This window comes from Cnephaeus nilssonii (genome assembly GCF_951640355.1).
Source record: "Cnephaeus nilssonii genome assembly, chromosome: 11".
Classification (NCBI taxonomy): Eukaryota; Metazoa; Chordata; class Mammalia; order Chiroptera; family Vespertilionidae; genus Cnephaeus; species Cnephaeus nilssonii.
This window is the reverse complement of record NC_137082.1, coordinates 11,067,759-11,087,508: the sequence shown is the minus strand read 5'-3', so window position 1 is coordinate 11,087,508 and position 19,750 is coordinate 11,067,759. Positions and strand designations below refer to the sequence as shown.

At 40.0% G+C, this 19,750-nt stretch overlaps 1 protein-coding gene across 4 annotated transcripts in view; it reads right to left on the bottom strand.

The window, feature by feature from the left end:
* Window positions 1–3,261: 3,261 nt before the first annotated feature.
* Window positions 3,262–19,750, bottom strand: part of ADNP (activity dependent neuroprotector homeobox) — a 39,009-nt gene continuing 22,520 nt past the window's right edge. For all 4 annotated transcript variants that reach the window (XM_079783891.1, XM_079783888.1, XM_079783890.1 and 1 more), the window contains 3 exons: window positions 16,099–16,211; window positions 14,251–14,343; window positions 3,262–7,418 (listed from right to left, as the gene is read on the bottom strand). In XM_079783891.1, the coding sequence (XP_079640017.1) occupies window positions 4,308–7,418; window positions 14,251–14,343; window positions 16,099–16,206 (3,312 nt within the window). In that variant the 5' untranslated portion in view covers window positions 16,207–16,211 and the 3' untranslated portion in view covers window positions 3,262–4,307. The remainder of the gene's footprint in view (window positions 7,419–14,250; window positions 14,344–16,098; window positions 16,212–19,750) is intronic.

The following is a 19,750-nucleotide window of genomic DNA, read 5'->3' as shown; positions in this document are numbered from 1 at the left end:
GTTGGTTTAGAGACGGGCTCATGTGTCTGCATTCACAGCACAGACAGCCTTTCTTATGAGGCTCGTTTTTAGTCAAGACCAGCGCTGCACGGTGTGGTTGGGAATTCCAGTGACCATGGGCTCAGCCTGGGTCCAATTTACTTCTCTGAACCTCCATGTTCTGAAACTGGGTGCTAATACTCCCTTTACAGGGCTTTTATTTGGGGCTGGAGCAGGACTGTCTTGAGGACTCAAATTACCTTAGAGTCTAGTGTTCCACAGCTAGTCCCAGGAATACTTCATTCAGTATGTTCATTCGCAAGGACTTGCTGAGTACTTGTGTACTGAGGATGTGCGCTGAGCTCCAGGCGTTTGGGAACAAGGCCGTACTCCTCTGGCCTGGATGCCCCCTCCTTGGAGGGCAGGGCTGAGTTTGAGCCCCTTGGCTCCCTCCTCCCAGAGAAGCCCATATAGCTGTGCTGGCAGATGCAGCTACCAGCAAGCTACGCCACAGTCTCCAATGCAGGGTCCGTCCGATTCCTACACTCCCAGATGGCTGCCTGCCTTACACGGCTGTAGATGGCAGCCAACAGACTTCCCATCAAGTACATTGGAAAAGCCTATCAGTTTCAAAAAGGTGAACAATTTGATTAGTAGGATATCCATTTTGCTCCATTTAGTACTAAGACATTCATAAAGGTACAGGAAGATTTATCGCAAAAACCAGTCGAGGTTAAAATGGCTGTACATCTAAGACCTACTGGTGTACCGGGAGTGGGGGGAGGGTTGGTGTGTACCAGAGATGTACATTGTATTCTGAAACACACATACCTGCAACCTCATTTAAATAGAGCCGAGGATTCTGCCTCTCTCCTGGCAATGATAGTGGAACTCCCTTCCTGTCTAGTTGGAGCACTTTGAAATCATGGCTTTCAGGATAGGCAATTTCCCCTTTATATGCTTATTTTTGAACACAGCCCCCACCAGATTCAAGTTAGTGAATGTTAAAGTGAAGTAGATGGGAAGTAGCAGGATGCAGAGAATTACCAGATGGAGACCCTCATTTGGTACAAGTTTGAGTCTACTTTCAAGCTAACCTTCCAATAGTCGCTGGCAGAAAAAGCCTCGCTTTTATTTTCCTAGTTTGATGGCCAGTTTATCTCAGCTGAAAACCCATTTTTCTAGAACACCTTACGGCGGCCAACTAATAATTGATAGTTGCAACACCGTTTCAGAATGGTGGGCGCTGCCTCTCCTTTTATTTCCCATCTTTGGGGGTTCGAGATGTTTTCTCATGATTTTGGTGAAACATGCCTGCAGCTGGAGCCAACCCCATGAGCAAACAGGGTGGTTAGCAATGAGGGTCACCATGGGTAGAAAAGACCATTGCTGAGGGGCACCTGCTGCTCTGTGAAACCCAGGATGTCAAGAGTAGGCTTCACTCCAGCTAAGTGGTTCTCACGCTTTAGTGGCAGACAGTCACCTGGAGATGATTTGGGGGCCCCACCTGGAAGGTTTGGGGCTGGTAGCCTACCGTGGAGAAGCACCCCTCTATGTGGCAGTCCTCACTGGCCAAAGCCCCTTCAGTGGCTTCTAGTGAAGTGTTTCCAATAGGGCACCCACCCACCTGCCAGATGGCTCTCAGAACTGGCACCCGTTTGTTCTCTTAAAAAGTGTGCATTTTTACCAACGGCCAGGCATTTGGACCAGGGCAATAAAAGGCACAGATACTTCACAGCTTGGATCTCGAGGGGACAGCGCTGTGTGAGACCCTGGAACTGCTCAGGGAGCCAAAGACGGGACGACAATGCTTCCAAGTGCTGAAAAGAACCGCCGTGCTAGTCAGCTGGACTCCAGAAGCTTGAAGGGCAAATGTTCTCTGGAATCGTATTCTTCCTTGTTATAAAGAAAATTTAAAGAATAGTTCAACTTCAGTTGTATTCTCTAACTAAGTAGCAGTTGGCCACAGCTTTTATTTCCAGATTATCCAAAAGCAAACAGTAAGCAACAACGTTCTTTTAAAATGGCTTTTATTGAGACACTTCCAGGGCTCCTGCAACAGTGTTAGTTGGTCCCCTTCTTAGTTGGCTAAGCTTTTCTGAATGTCAACAAAGTCCACTTCCACCACCTCCGCAAGAAAGCACTCGTCTGTCTGCTCAAACACCAACCAGGAACCCCCACCCTGGCTATCTTGTACAAGTCTCTCATTAGTCCTCCATGGAGGATTAGTAAGCCCAGGCCAAATTCTTCCCACCTGTTAATTAGGCAGAGTAATTTCAAAACAAAGTGAGATGGCTTAAGTTCAGCTGGTATTACTATCCTCAAGTAACACACCTTCTTAATGCCATTTATCCCCACCTCCATGTTATTTGGGGATATCCCGTCCTAAATATTAGCTGGCCTCCACATAACTTATAACCTGACTGTGTAACAGAATTGTATCAGCCCCATGCCACCCCTCATATTAAAGACTCTAGTTTTATGCCTTCTCCTGTATGGAGTAGCATGACTAACATTTTAGGGGGAGGTTGGCCAAATTTCTACTCTCAGGTAACAAAAGCATTAACAAGATGAATCTTTCGGAAAGTCTTAGAAATTATAGAAACCAGCCTCTTAAGAAGTGAGAGGTGGCTGCCCAGCCTCTGCCCTCTGCATGGATCAGAGGATCCCATCAGCATTATAATCGCTGAAAATGCTGGCTAATTCTGCTCCTTGTAACTTCCCTTCTTTAGTATTAGTTGATCTTGGGAATCTTTGCATAGTCAATATACCAGCTCCTTCCATCTTGAAAGCCCTCCAAATGGGTTATCTCCAAGCCTTTTTCTTATTAACAAGGTGGTTGAGTTATAACAAAAGAGAGTAGTTACCTGTTTAGTACAATTGTTCCCATCATAAAGTGAAACCTAACATTTACTTCATTTAGAAGAAAGAACACCAGGGCATTAAGATTCTGCTTGCAAATTAATGCCAATTTATGTTTACATCCTTTTATCATCGAGACATTTACATATATAAGCAGGGTATGCTCCTTAACAAAAGGGGAACTGGAAGAAAAAAAAAGAATGTTTATTTTAGCAGTTAAAAAGGAAAAAGAAAAAAAAAAAAGAATTTAACAGGTGCCTTGAAAGCCTTCTTCATGCCAGTGGCAGATCTTGGTCTTCCACCAGTCTCCTCAGTGGCCTTGGCTCCATCTCGGATGAGACAGAGCCATGGCATCAACTGGTACAGACATAATGGACACACAGGACTGTAATGTGTAATAAAGCAAATATTTACATTAAGCACAATACAGCAATTTATTTAGATGCTTAAAATGAATACAAAGGGAAATAAAGATCACAAAATTATACATACTACAACAGTGTGTCATATATTAAATGGTATAAATGAATACACCAGGTGGTGTTTAACTAAAGATAAAACTAAATATCCAAAATGCAGCACTCATTGGTTTGCTGCTTCAACACAACACACTTTCATACAGATCTTAAAAGGTGTCAAAATTAGTAGCTGCAAAGTCAATTCTTGCGTGTGGTTTTAGCTTAAAAGATTTCAGAAAACAGATCTGAAATACCAGTTTTTGTTTGTCAGCTGTAATGTCAAGGATATTCAGAACAAGAAAAATTCTATAATACAAGAGAGTCCAGATATATATCTTACGTGGCTGGCCTCTGTTGCAAGATTGTACAAGGTTATGTGCAAAAACTAAGTCTGTTCAAAAGTTTATACTAGCGTAGTTTCAAGCTTTTGCTAGGTAAACTAGATACAGCGTTTGTTACACAGCAAGGGCAACACTAAAAAAGAAACATCTATGATGGGTACACAATAACAATATCATAAGCATTACCTGAATAGGTCTAAAAGACTGTACAAATATACATTTTAACTATTCAGAATGAATACATGAAAAAAAAATCAATTTTCCCCAGTCTACTATACACATTGGATTGGTAGCTTGTATGTTGGCCCTATGCTACCATGTGAATCAGGGTAACACTTCTTAAGGACATTCAACCAAACATTTTACAGAGGGAAAGAAATGTTGAGAAGGCAGATAAAATAAACCTCTGCTTTTCCTTGTGTGCATTCGTGAGCCACCAGCTTATTGGTTTTTCACATTTAGTTACTGTGTCTGTCACAGCAAGTTCTAAAGCAAATCAGCCAGTCATGTATCAGAGAAATAACCACCGGGATTGCAGTGGCCACATGTCCTTACAGCCTGATGACCCAGCAACTCAGAAGGCAGTACCAGTTAGAATATAGTTTTGCAGTCATACTCAACAGAGTTCCAGGCTGCAGCATGTCACGGATGCCAGAGAACCTGTCACTTATGCCTGTTGGCTGCTCAGTTTAACTCCAGTTAAGCTGCCATGCATTGGCTCGGCTACTCCATCAGTCATGTTCTCAAACTGCTCCCCATCCTCACTGTCAATTGTGCTATTCTGCCACTCAATCTGTGGACCGGACAAGCGCTCATCATTTTCAGATGCATTCTTCCACTGTGACTGGTCCTTGGACCAAAACCCTTCAACTTTTCCATAGGAACTATTCTTCCATTTCAACTGCTCTCTGTCACCTTGCATGGTAGCCTTTTTTTTGGCAGCTGGCTTACTGCTCCTTGCATCCTCACTCTGGGAAGACTCATCGGACCAGGTTCCTGGTTTCATTTCACAAGTGTTGTCCTCAAAGTCTGACACGTGCTGGGAACCAGGGCCACTCTCAGATGGAGAAGCGCCAGCTTTCCACTCTACAACATCATCTTGGTCAACCTCACTATCAGAGGCATCATGCATTAGTTTGGTTGGTTCCTCAGTCAAACGAATAGTTTCATATTTTGAACCATCCACACCTTTTTGGTCTAGCTTTTCCTCAGATTCTAAAGCATCCTCAGAAATTACCTTCTGTATATGTTCCTCTGGATTATCATTAGGGATTTTACGCTCAACTTCAAAAACAGGGTCAAAAGGGCTACCACTTCCATTGGATTCTTCTTCCAAATTTTCAAAACTGTCTGAGGAATTGTCATCTTCCTTCCCAAGGTGGAGCTTTTTGTCAGCAGTTTTACTAGCATTAACTCTGGAATCTTTCTCATCATGATTTTCAAATAACCACTCAGCATCAAAATCCATCTCATGCTTAACTTTGTTTAATTCTTTCATGTTGAAGCCCAGTAACACACCAGGCTTGTACTTCTCACAGTCTCGGACACACTTCTTCCTCTTGTTACTGAAGTGGGAAGCAATGTCACTCTTCCACAACCATAAACTGGCTGCCAGCTTCTCAATTTCTCTCCTGGTGGGATAGGGCTGTTTGTTGAAATACTTCGTGAGGAAGCTTTTCCTGTCTTCATAGGAATCATCTTCATGACCCTTGGGGTCTAAAGCTAAAACAACAGGTTCCTCGGGCTTCTCCTCAAAGAAGCTGGGTGAATCACTATCATCATCTAACTTTCGCTTTTTCGTCAAGGGAAATTCTATTTGCTCGTAAGTGCGCTTCACAGGTGCCAGTCCTGGTGACTGATTAAGCCGAGAGGGTGCATTTGTCTTATCCTGGCCATTCTGGGTCTTCCCAACACCCCTGCAGTGAACTAGATGCAGAGTGATAGTTGAGGCAGTCATGTTGCTGGTATACACACCAAGGCAATGGATGCATTTGTAGGTAAGCTTTTTCTCCACTGGATGAACCGTCTGAATAACTTGGTGCCTCTCTCGTAAGTGATGTGCAAGTGCATCAGATATGGGTCCTTTTAGGATTGAAAAGCAAAGAGGGCAAAGGGTTTTCCCGATATCTTTTTTATAGGGTACTGCAGCTTGAGGTGAACTTCTAACAGGAGTATCTGCCTTCTCCGGAACTTTTGGCTGAGGCTTTGGAGGGATTGGAGGGTTACTTTGGGCATGATAAGCAACAGATTCAGCTGGGGCATCCCTCAGGTTGTATGTGGTTACAAGGAGATGAATGTTAGTGTGACTACCCTGCTGCAATGTCAAATCAAAACTCAAGGTAGAATCTGTTTTAGGTCCCAACTCTTCATCAATGTGAACCATCCTCATGTGTGCTGCCATCTTTTCCACATCATTGAAAGTTGAACGGCAGAATGGACAAGACAGACCATGAATTAACATATGGTTGAGCAGAGTATCTGTCGGCAAATAGCGATTACAGTAGAGGCATTTGCTAGTAAAATTGTGTATTTTCATAATGTAGTTGGCTACCGCTGGGACTTTCTCAGCCTTATGTTCCTTTTCGAAGTGCACACTATAGACATTTTCGGGAAAAAGCTCATTACAGATTGTACATATTTTCCACTTCTGGGTTGAGGAAGTATTGGCCAGGGGTGGGCCTGTAGCAGCTGCAGTCGGTTTGGAACTGGACTGACCTAATACTCTGGATGCCTGGGACTGGGAGAGGGAAGGAGACTTTAACTGGCCTGATGAGGCAGAAGAGGCATTAGCAGATTGCAGGGAGAATCGTGCTGGTGCCTGGGACCTTTGCTCTGCCCCAAGCCCAAAAGATCTTCCATTTCCACTTGGAAGTAACTGCTTCACAGACTGAGACTGCTGAGGGATGGAAACTGGTGCGTTGCCACCTAGACCCAGTCTCATTGACTGACCAACGCCATAGCCCTGGCCTACAGATTTGACTCCATAATTGTTCTGCTGTAGGTGGACATTGGACATCATGTTGACTCCTGTAGAATTTAAGTTAGGCTTTGGTATTGAGAGTCGATTCACCATCTGCTGTGAAGGCAAAGACCGGACGTTTCCAGAAGCAAGGGAACCAATTCTTGATTGGAGTCCCATGCCCTTCTTCTCTTGAGGTTTGGGAGCAATTAGCATCAGAGGCTTGGATCGGGGAACTACCACATTTGTGTGCCCAATCATGGCAGTGACCTGATAGCCTATGCGTTCGTGGTCTTCGATGACATGTTGTACCAAAGCTTCATAGGACTTTGGTATGAAAAGGCATCGCTTGCAGTGAATACTACCCTCTTCCCAGGCATTTGGGCTTAAGGGGACAGCACCGTTGAGTGATTTTTCGCCTGACTTTGCTATGTAAGGTGCTGCCACATGCTGAAAATGTTCCCTGTAAATGTGCTTCCTAACTACTTCATAAAGAGGATCACGGTAAGTGCACTTCTTACAGTAATAAACAGCTTGCTCCACACTGTCAGCCTGCTTAGGTTTAAGGCCATCATTTTTGCTTTTATCTTTGAAAGTGCTGAGGCTGCTACTTGGTGTGCTGGCGTTTGGAGCATGAAATATTTTAATGTGTGTTTCCAAAGTCTTTTTGTCTGCATTGAAGGTACAGTAGGGGCAATTAAGGAGAATCCTATTTTCAAAGTCTTCACTATGGACATTCCGAAAATGACTTTTGTAGGCAGAGAAGAATTTTGAAGAAAATGGACAAGCGCTGCAGCAAAAAGGTTTTGTCCGATAGTCCTAAAGAAAAGACAAGACTGGAATCAGAATGCCACTTCAGATAGGCAATAACAGGTTCTAGGTTCTTGTTCTTAAAAGACATTATTTTTAGAGCTGAAACTCTACCAGGTGTACCGGTTAATAATGCGGATTTTATAATCAAAGAAAACACGATAATTTCATGAGAAATATCAAAAGTGCTTTATTCAAAGTAATGTCCATCACTAGCTACACATTTCCCCCATCTTTCAGGTAACTTGTGGATACCGTCCCTATAGAACTTTTCTTGTTTTGAGGCAAACCATTCAGATACCCAATTTTCCACTTCTTTGTATGTTTTGAAGTGCTGCTCAGAAAGTGCGTGTGCCATTGATCGAAACAAGTGGTAATCTGAAGGAGCAAGGTCTGGTGAATATGGCGGGTGGGTTAATACTTCCCAGGCAAGATCTTTTAACATGTCTTTAACTGGTTTTGAAGTGTGTAAGGGTGCATCATCATGAAGCAAAATTACTTTGCCGTATCTTCTGGCCCATTCTGGTCGTTTTACGATCAAAGCATGGTTCAAATTGATTATCTGTTGTCGGTAACGATCAGTATTAACAGTTTCACCTGGTTTTAGAAGCTCATAATACACCACACCTTTCTGATCCCACCAAATGCAGAGCATTGTCTTCTTTCCAAAGCGATTTGGCCTTGCAGTTGATGTTGATGGTTGACCTGGATCAACCCATGATTTTGTGCATTTGGGATTCTCAAAATAAATCCACTTTTCATCGCCAGTCACAATTCGATGCAAAAAAGACTTTCTTTCGTGCCGTTGAAGCAACATTTTACTGATGACTTTTCGGTTTTCCATTTGTCTTTCGTTCAGTTGATGAGGCACCCATTTTCCTTCCTTTAAAATCTTTCCCATTGCTTGTAAATGATCGGAAATTGTTTGCTGAGCAACGTTTAATCTTTCTGCAAGTTGTTTTTGAGTTTGACAAGAATCTTCATCCAATAATGCTTGTAATTGTTGGTCTTCAAACTTTCTCGGTTCACCTGGACATTTTTTGTCTTTCACATTGAAATCATCACTTTTAAAGCGTTTAAACCAGCGTTCACAAGAATCTTGAGATGGAGCATGTTCACCATAAGCTTCCCGAAGTATACGGTAACTTTCAGCAGCACTTTTCTTCAAAATAAAGTAATGAATTAAAACTTCCCGCAAATGCTCTTTGGCACAAAATTGACATTTTTAAGCGTAAAATTATCTATGGTGTTAACACCTTCAGAAAATTTGACATATGAAGTTTGAAGCTTGTTGTCAATACAACAAAATAGCCTACATATCAAATCGCATATATATCAACATACGTTGTAACTCCATCTATTGAAAAAATCCGCATTATTAACCGGTACACCTGGTAAAGTATTGATTTTTTTCTTTTGCAAAATAAATTTATGAAACAAAGTCAAATGAGAAAGCTCTTCTAAACTAAATACTTTTGAGTTTCACAGTGTAAATTAAAAAACAAAAAAACCCTCAATTTTAAGTTCTTCCTCAATGCTGGGTAAGACCAGAGTCACATTTGCTGATTGAATGGCTTGAAGATAAATGGTCTATAGTTAGAAATGACAAGAATAAACTGTGTAATTACTTTCACTCTGTGAATTAGTAAGGCTTCAGATTTACTATCCTTCCCATCATGGAAAAATTTTCATTAAAAAAAAAAAGGCACATCTTCAAAAATCTCAAACAGTTTTTCCTCTTATTGAAGTCCAGTGTAGTATTCAGATTTCACTGCTGATCAAAATACTGATCTGAAAGTAGGCTTTCTTCTACAAGCCATGCTCTTCCTTCTTAAGAGCAGCCTCAAAAGAAGTAATGAATTGACAGCTTCTTTGATTCAAATTAAGTAAAATAAAAAATGTCCTACAAACTGGGGAGCCAATTATGTTACAAAAAGCCAGAAGCACTGGTATCAAAGAGCAACTTTCAGAATTATGCTCATTGACACTTGGGTAGTAATTTGGTCCTTTGATGAGGACAGGTGAAACACAAGGTTGGTTAGAAGCCTACTTTGTTTAAGATACTGGTTTGAATCAAAATAAAATACTCCACTTTCCCTTAAGTCTCAACCCTTCTTTAGTGTTGGAATATGAAGCTTTGGGATTCATAAAACTGAGTAATATGTCCCACTTGGAAGCTTTTGTATTCTAAGACTGTTGGTTAATACCTTTTCCTGGGGAATTAATAGTAAGAAAAAAACCAGATAACTATATCAAATTTCTGAGGAAGAGTTTAAAAGTACTAATTCCTTGCCAAGTATGCTCCAATACATGAACAGATCAATAATCCAGAATTATAATTCCTGCTGAAACAGGTAATTGTAAAGTTACAACTGACAATCAATTCTCCCTGTGGAAAGGAAATACTATCTACTAACTCTCTCTCTGTCATATTTTCACCTAGTGATACTTGTATCGCTGGTGCCTCACACTAGATGTAATATTGTTTTTAACTCCTATTTGTAAAAACTTACGTTACACCTCTCTGTCACTGCTATCTTACAGAACCACCAAACCCTCCCCCATGTGCTGGCTTAGCCACGCCCCCCCCATTGAGGTGGGGTGAGATCAACAAAAAGGAATAAGAAAACTTAAAAGGAAGAAAGAGTATGGTCTTCTCCTCTCTAGAAAAAACAAGAATTGCGACAGAAAATGATGGATAACAGAGATGAACAGAATGTTGGAGGGAAAAATTTAAAAATAGTAGTAGTACCTTTGGGGGAGGGGAGAATGCTGGTATACAATGGGCTTCAGAACTTTAAGAAACAAAACTTCTAAATTTCACACTTGAAGTTTTAGTCCAATGACAAAAAAGACACAATGTTTTTTCTAGTTTTCCTTACTAAAGAAAATATGAAATACAGTTATGCATCGCATTACCAACAGATATATGTTCTGAGAAATATATCATTAGAAGACTTAGTCGTATATCTAGATGGTATAGCCTACTATATACCTGGGCTATATGGTGTACAGCCTGTTACTCCTAGGCTACAAATCTGTATAACATGTTACTATAGTGAATACTACAGGCAATTGTAACACAGTGGTTAAACATTATTTATCTAAACATAGAATAGATACAATAAAAATATAGCATAAAAAATAAAAAATGGTAAACCTGTATAGAGAGAACACTTACCAAGAATGGAGCCTGCAAGATTGAAGGTGCTCTGGGTGAGTCAGTGAGTGAGTGAACATGAAGGCCTAGGACATTACTGTACATGACTATAGACTTTGTAAACACTGCACATGCAGATTACACTAAATTCATTACAAATATCTTTCAATAAATTAATCTTAGCTTACTGTAACTTTTTTACTTTATAAACGTAAAAATTTTAACTTTTTGACTCTTTTTTTATAACAGCTCAAAGCATAAACACATTGTATAGCTGTATAAAAATTATTTTTTCTTTATATCCTTATTCTATAAGTTTTTTTCTATTTAATTTTTAAAAATACTTTATAAACTTTTTTTTGTTTGTTAAACACACAAACACATTAGTCTCGCCCTATCCAGTGTCATCTACATCACTGTCTTTCACCTCCACATCTCGTCCCATTGGAAGGTCTTCAGGGGCAGTAACACGCCATCTCTGAGGATAACACTGCTCTCTTCTGGAACACCTCCTGAAGGACCTGCCTGAGGCTCTTTTTAAAGTGACTTCACTCTTTTCAGAAATACAGTGGAACCTCGTTTCTTGAACTTAATTTGTTCCAGAAGGCTGCTTGAAAACTAAATCTTTTATCCCATTAGGAATAATGTAAATTGAATTAATATGTTCCAAACCCCTAAATGATTCCATTTTAACCTTTCTTATAGACAGTACATGTCTAATGTACTGTTACATTTATAAACAAACACTCTTTTTCTTAAAATAATTGAGCCATTCCCTACTAGCCTTAAACAAATTTTTCATATATCACTGCTTTGGAAATGCTATCACTAGCTAACTGCTTTTCCTTTATATAATCAACAACAGTTTTTCTACATATTCAATTGCCTGTGATTATTGGTGAGCACTTTCACACCCTTAGGAAGATTAGCACTCTCAATATTCCTAAATTGTGCTAATCCTCGATTTCTCCAGCAACAAAAGCATTCTCTCCTTCGCTCCTTTTTATCTTGCTGAGGTATCAGCATGAAAGGGTCATCAAAAACTTAAGTTTTGGTCGACAACCGAGACATTTTTTACTGTGAATAACTTGGCTGAGAATCCAACTGTTCAAGATGGGAGATGTTTGAGAACTGAGATTTGACTGTATGTCCATGGTGGTTTGTTTGGTTTCTTTTTTCATTATATATTTGCTTGTAAGCAAATAATGCACCTCTCTATTTAATGAGAACCTTTCTGTGTTTGGGTCCATTTTTCAAACTTTTTAAGGAGCTTGCTGAATGAAGTCAGCAAAAACTTCTGCTAAAGCCTTCACTGTGAAGTTTCTTGGAGATTCTTTTTCTTCTCCTGCAGTTTTCTTTTCTCTTGCCTTTTCTTCAGCTATCTGTTCCTGTTCCACTCCTGAGTCCTCATTAGTCAATTCCTCAGGAATCACCTCTAGGAGCTACTCAACGTCATCCTTATCCATACACAGGTTAAAGTGGTTTGCCACTGTTCAGCCATAGCCTGATTGATTTTTGCAGCATCCTCATCCTTGACAAATCTTTTGAAGTCATGGATGGACTTCTTGCGTGTCTTCTTCCAGATGCCTTTCATATATTTCTAGGTGACATCACCCTAAGCAGGGTTCTTATGCAGTCATAGATATTGTAATAATTCTAGAATTTCATCAGTATATTCTCAGTGTTTTTCTGTTGCAGCAATAGCCTGGGCAAAGGTCCTGGCTTTAAAAGCTGCTATAACTCCTTGGTCCACTGGTTGAATCAAAGAGGTGTTGTTTGGAGGGAGAAACACATTGATGTTGGGGTGAAGATCACCAATAAAAGGAAGATGTCCGGCAGCATAATCAACAGTAAACAAAGTTCCTTGAAAGGTATGTTATTCTTCAAATAGTATTTCTCCATTTTGCTGCTGTAGCCACTCAGGAGGGCATCTTGGAAGAGAAGATGGGTCATCCATGACATCCTATTGCTCCTGTGTTATACTATCAATGTATGCTTATTGATATGGTTGAAGACCCTGAGGTTCTGTGTGCCAGATCACAAAGGGTTCCAATTTGTAGCCTGCAACATTGCCCCCAAGCAAGATTGCTATCCTGTCCCAAAGCCTTGAAACTTGGCATTGACTTGGCCTCCTTATGGACTGAAGACCTCTCAGTCAACTGTTTCCAGAGTAGGGAGATTTCATCCATATAGAATTATTTACTCTGGCAAGTAATTTTCCTCTAGAATCAGGTTTTATAGTTTCCAAAAGTTCTTCTGCTGCCTTCACATCAGCAATAGCAGACTCACCACTCACTTTTTCACATTATGTAATGAATTATGATTCATTCTTGAATCCTTTAAACCCAGGCGTCCTCAAACTATGGCCCGCGGGCCACATGTGGGTGTTTTTGCCGTTTTGCTTTTTTATTTCAAAATAAGATATGTGCAGTGTGCACAGGAATTTGTTCATAGTTTTTTTTTTAAACTATAGTCCGGCCCTCCAACGGTCTGAGGGACAGTGAACTGGCCCCCTGTTTAAAAAGTTTGAGGACCCCTGCTTTAAACCACTCACAGCTAGCAGTATACTCAACGTCACAAACATTTTGCTTCGGCCATGATCGTCATGATGCTGAGAACTATAAGCTTCTGTGTCTGGTCTTCAATCCAGGTCATTAGAGGTTTCTCCGTATCTGATATAGGCCCTTCTTGAATTTCTGTTAGTCTTGTTGCCTTCAATGAAGCAGATCCTATAAAAGCTTCTGTCACTTTGTTCTTATTCAAGATTGTAGCTATGGTGGATGGGACATGTCTGACTGCCTAGCAATAACCATCACTGGTTTTCCACCTTCATAGTCCTTAATCACTCTTAATTTCATTTCCAGGTTAATCACTCGACATGGCCTCTCACTGTCAACATCAGCAATGGATTTTGTATGTTTAGGGGTCATGATGAATCAAACAAACAAGACTAAATCAAGCACAAGAGAAATGATGCAGTCAAGAGCTGTGGTAAACAGATGTATGAATCTGCTTCTGGTGTAGCATACACAGCATACTGTTTTACAGCAAACTCTTGTTTTGTGAGTAGAAAGAATATTCTTTCAAATAACAAATAAAATGTGTAACACTAAATATATAAACCAATAACATAGTTTATCCTTATTAAATATTTTGTACATACAGTTTTTTAAATCCTTGCCCAAGGATATGTTTTTATTGATTGGGGGGGAGGGGTAGGGGGGAGAGAGAGAGAGAAAGAGGCCAAAAAAAAAAAAAAAAAAGAGCGCGCGAAACATGGATTGGCTGTCTCCTACACGCACGCTGACCAGGGCTTGAACCCGCAACATAGTTATGTGCCCTAACCAGGAATCAAATCTGCAACCTTTTGGTGTATGGAATGATGGTCCCACCGAGCCACTCGATCAGGGCTATGCTATACTTTTATGATTGGCAGTCGTTTGTTTACACCAGCATCACCAATAACACATGAGTAATGCATTACATTACTATCTTTCAACAGCTTCAACATTACTAGGCAATAGGGTTTTCAGCTCTATTATAATCTTATGGGACCATTGTTGTATATTCAGTCCATTATTGATAAAACCATTATTACATGGTGCAAGACTATAATCAATTTTGACATTCTCCACTATGAAAGGCCTAGGGCTGAAAAGGGAGTATACCTGTCCCACTTACCTGGTTTTTTGTAAGTGAAGGGTCCCAAAGTCCTACATCCTCCCATGTAGTGTTTTTCAAATAAAAGTCATTAGGTTCAAACTGTTTAAAATCCTAGAAAACAGTGAAAGAAGTTTACAAAAACATACTTGTATCAACTCTAGCCCAACCTCACTTATATATCCTTTCTCTTAAATAGGGTTGGAGTGATGTACCAGAAAATCAACCCCACCGAGAGCTAAACTAGGAGCCAGAAGACTCTTAGGAAACACAAAAAGGCACATGGAAGTTGCATTGAACATTTTATATCAACCAAATGTTCCCCTAATGATCAACCAGTTTCCAAGGAAAACACTGAAAGTTTTAATTAAAAAATTTAGCCACAGATTAAATGCCAAAGTACCCTTCATTAGAGTACTGAAACTCATCAATTGTAGTATTAGAATGGAGTGTAATGTTCACTTATAGCACTACAGATGTGATATTCTGGTTCTATACAATAAATAGATATGTTAGGGGTGGGGTAGGGGGAATTAGATTGGGAAGAAAACTGAAGATTTCTGAACCCAAAAAGGAAGAAAGCTATCCAAAGAAAATAAACAGTGTTATGTTGAATTTATGCTCATATAAAAATTTAATGGCCTGCATCTTCCCAGGCTAGGAAGATAGTCTTAGGGTATAATTCCCCTTGTTCCTAAAAGGTTCATAGTTCAGTGTGGGAAAACCAAATACATGTAAATTGCAGGATATGTAATGGGTGTAATCATGGGGGGAAAAAAAACATGCAGGATAGAAAAGGTGCATTATTTGCATTATTTATTCTATGAAGATTATCTCACTGAGTGTGATGTGAATGGATATTTCATCAGGCAGATCTACCTGAACTTGAGGGGTTGGAGAGATCATCCATGATGGGAATAACTTAACTAGAGAAGTTTCAGTCTACATAATCAACCCCTAGACTATTATTAGTGGGAATCAGGAAAAGAAAACCTGTTGAATAAAGGAAATTGCTTTTTACTTTCAATTCCATCCAAATATTTACTGAATACCTATTTTGTGCCCAGCACTGTACTAGGTGCCTGGGATATACAGATGGACAAGGTAGTTCTGATCCCTGACCAGTTGGGACTTAAAGACTAGTGGGAAACACAGCTTTAAACATTGTCAATCAGAGGCTTTGTTGACCAACTAAACATAAGACCTGGAGCAATGAGATCTGGAAAAGGAGAAACCAACACACTGGCTATTCCACGGGGCTGTTATAAATAAAGCTCATAGAATAAAAGGCTAGAAAAACAGTTTGTAAAGTCCAAACTGTTATACAAGGGGAAGATTATGGTCTATGATGGGTCAAAGGGCCAACAAATGCTCAAATCCTATGAAAGAGACGACGAGCACCCAAACCACCATGACTCAACAATCAGAAGGTCAACCAGAACATTCAGGTATGTTAGAATGGGAACAGGCTCTGGAGTCCCAAAGACAGATCCTGCCACATGCATAGCTGTGAGGTGGACCTATTTCCTTACAGTTTCTTCCTCTGTAAATTGGAGATAAGAATTTCTATATCCCTCCAGTTGTTGTTTTAAGGACTTGAAATTTAGAGATAATTTTAAAATTGCCTAGTAAATTGCCTGAGATGTGTATGTCCTCAATGGTAATTGCTTTTGCTTCAGGATGCAAAGATGAAAAAGCCCATTTTAGGGAGAAGGGAACAAGTTAGGCTAATTGAGAAAGCTATGGTGAAGCTAACGGTGAGGTTCAAAATCAGAATCACACCTAAGAGTTCACCATCCTGGCCGCTGACACAAAGTAATGGATCCGAAGCTGAGTCATGTTAAAATTAAAAAATGGCATGCTACTTACTTCTATGTGTTCTTTACAGTATTCCAACCCAATGTCACTAAGTATTTTTTTCACAGTTTTCCGGGCTTTTCTTAAACTGCCAAGATTGTTGACAGGAAGTTGGAACATAGTTTCTATTGGAAAAAAAAATTTAAGTCAAGTCAAAACATGTACAACTTGTAATATTTACTAATTCCACTGATGGTAGGATCAAAAACCCTGGCCCAGTCTGACAAAATAAGATGAGTAGATATTCTAGTATGTTCTGAATACTTAAAAGAGGCAGGCATAAATAAGTGGTCTCTGATCTTTTCTATTTTTAACAAGACATTTTATGTTATAGATTGACTATGAGTCTAACCTGGCACAATTCTAGTTAAACTTTTGGTGATGGACTTCTAAAGTTGAGAATTAGGTTAATAATACTGATTATTTAAAAATCAAGTGTGAGTGCTTTTCTCCTTGTGATGCCAAACCTCCGAAAATAGAAAATGCTCACCATTTCAGCATTATTACCGTATAATTTTGAATGCCAGGGAAAAGCAGCTTTTGCTATCTGGGAATTGTCTTGAACATTAATTGCCATGGCATTCTTTTTAAAAAATGACTTGTACTCCTTAAAAATAAATATATGTTTTTATTGATTTTAGAGATAGAAGGGGGGAGAGGGAGAGAGAAACATCGATCAGTTGGTTGCCTCCAGCATGCGTCCTGACCAGGGATTGAGCCTGCAACCTGGGGCATATGCCCTGATTGGGAATCGAACCAGCGACCTTTTGCTGCACAGGTTGATGCTTAACCAACTGAGCAACACCGGCCAGGGCTTGTTATGGTATTTTTAAAGAAACATTCTTAAAAGTTTCTGTATACCACAAAAGATACTAATGATTGTGTAACTTGCCCCTCAGCCAGCGCCATTCCTGGACAAAGGCACTCACTTATGGTCATGGAATGAATGCTGAGATGGGGAAAGCTGGGCACAGCATCAGAGCAAATAATAGTAACTGTTATATGACTTTAGGGGAATCTTGAAAAATGAAAAGCCTGTATGTGTGGTGAGGGAAATGAAAAGTTATTTAAATGATAAGACCTATCAAAGAAGAAAATTTTTATTCACTTTCCCCAGGTCCTTAAAAGCAATGGTTAAGAACATAAAGTTAGTAAAACTTGGGTGGATGAGAATGTGTAAGGCTTCCAATGAGACCATAAATGTTTATTTTAAAAAACGATAACAATTTATCATCAACTTAATAATCTAAATCAATTTTACAGTATATAAAGTTGCTTTAAAAACCAAAAACAAAGGCATAAAACAAAAGCATCAAAGAATTAAAACGTAATACATGCAAACCTGCTTTTCTAATTAATAAAGGCTATTACTCTATAATACCACTACCATTTGTAAACCACAATCATGAAGTCAACTAATTCAAATGTAATACCATGTTACCTCATTTATTATTCTAATGCGAAAATCAATTAACTATGAAAAATGGAAAAAAGAGTGAACCCTACCAAAACAAACAGTAACTCCTAGAAATTCTGAATCTGAATATATTACCAGAACTTAGAAGTCTCAATATCCTATATAACCCTATATAATAAAAGCCTACTATACTAAGTGTCTGGTCGTCCAGTTGGCCATTCAACCAATCAAAGTGTAATATGCTAATGATATGCTAAGGCCATTTAACTGCTTGCTATGACATGCACTGACCACCAGGGGGCAGATGCTCCGACCAGTAGGTTAGCTTGCTGATGGGATCCGGCCGATCGGGACTGAGTAAGATGGGCTGGACATACACTGGAGCCTCCTGCGGTCCCTCCCCCGCTGGCCAACCTCCCACGTCGCTCCCCAGCCCCAAAGGCCCCAATCGTGCATCGGTGGGGTCACAGCTGGCGAGCACAGCGGCAGTGGTGGGAGCCTCTCGCGCCTCCGCAGTAGCACTAAGGATGTCCGACTGCCAGCTTAGGCCCGCTTCCCGTGGGGAGCGGGCCTAAGCCGGCAGTCGGACATCCCCTGAGGACTCTTGGACTGTGAGAGGGTGCAGGCCAGGCTGAGAGACTCTCCAGAAGTGCACGGATTTCGTGCACCAGGCCTCTAGTATTCTATATGAAGAACCAAAGTTGAGCCAAAAGAGAACTGTATTTCACTGAGAAAAACAGCCTTCTCATCTTCAAGATGGACTCCTACCACTTATAAAGTATGACTATGGTATTCTCTGCCATCCAATAACCTGTATAATATTTAGCTAAGAGGTGACTTGAAAGTCACTTCTGATACAATTTAATGTGCATTCAAGGCCAGATCTATTACCTTATAGAAATGTAAATGCTAGAGAGATGTCTTGTTTCTCTAGTCATTTATAAACTCTCTGTGGGTCAAAAACCAGAAGAACTTTTGGAAGTTAATCTTGCTTCACTTCAGAGCAGAGATGTGCCCAGAAGGCAGCCATTACTGGTTTCCTCTGCATCCTGGATTAGTAGCTCAACATCTCAGCAAAACAAATACACAAAGATTTGGAAATGTTGCCACCACTGAAGCCACCCGTCCATATAGAAAACATCCAGGGGAGTCAAACTACAGCTCAGAATAAAGGAAAACTCCTTCTTCTATGGTAAATACCAGGCATTCTAAGTGCCCACCCACAGCTAACAGTTGTTTGAAGACATCCAAATGAAGCACCTAGGTAGGTACCTGCATGGTAGGTACCCAATTTATACACTTATAGTTCTGAAAAAGTGAGTATGCTCATAAGGGATCTTCATTATAAGAAGCATAATTTATAAAAAGTTATATTTCTGCCATACAGTAAACCTCAAGTTTACTCATTTAGGCTGAATTAAATAGGCTTATAAACAAAATAATTCTGCTTATTGGAAAGTGCTATATAAAAATGGTTCATTGTTCTATGATTAGCAACTAGGAGAAACCCAGGTTAAAGTTTATATACTGAAAGATGTAGAATATTCTGAGCTAAGATTATAACTGTCTTCATGACATTTCTAATCTTGGGAATTCCGTTATCTGCCCCTTTCCCCAGATGGAGGTGTCCTCCACGTATGTGCTTACAGTGGCCATTTTTTCCAATACTTTGTTCATCTGGAGCTGGAATAACACATTCATGTGTTAGAATCCTCAAAAGCATTTACAAAGATTCTGCTGTTAGGGGGCCACTGTGTATACTTCTTGGGCTTTCCTGTGCCTATAACAAAACAAGCCAAAGATTCCTTGAAAGAAAGCCTCCACCAAGCTCCATCAGTTAATGTCAATTATTATGGGTGATAGGTAGGACTCTTATTTTTTTCCAGCCTCCTGATTGCTGTAAAGAGAAAAACTTCAAATCAATGGCTGGCTCCAGGATTCATTAATGTTATCTATTTGATTACTGTTTAACCTTTTGCACTCGGATGTCGAGTGTGACTCGACACGGTTAGCATCGGTAGCAGCTCGTTTGTCGAGCCACACTCGACACGTAGTTTCACCGCGGGGGGGGGGGGGAGGATTTTTGTCTATTTTTCCAGTATCTTTTCTTGTTTTCATTAGCATGAAAGGACAAGTAAAATGTAAATGTCGTCTCAACTGATGCCAAAAAAGAAAAAATGAAAAACCGATAACGCATGTGAAATTTATTAGGAAACTAGTACATCTTCTTGTTGGAGAATTCAGAGA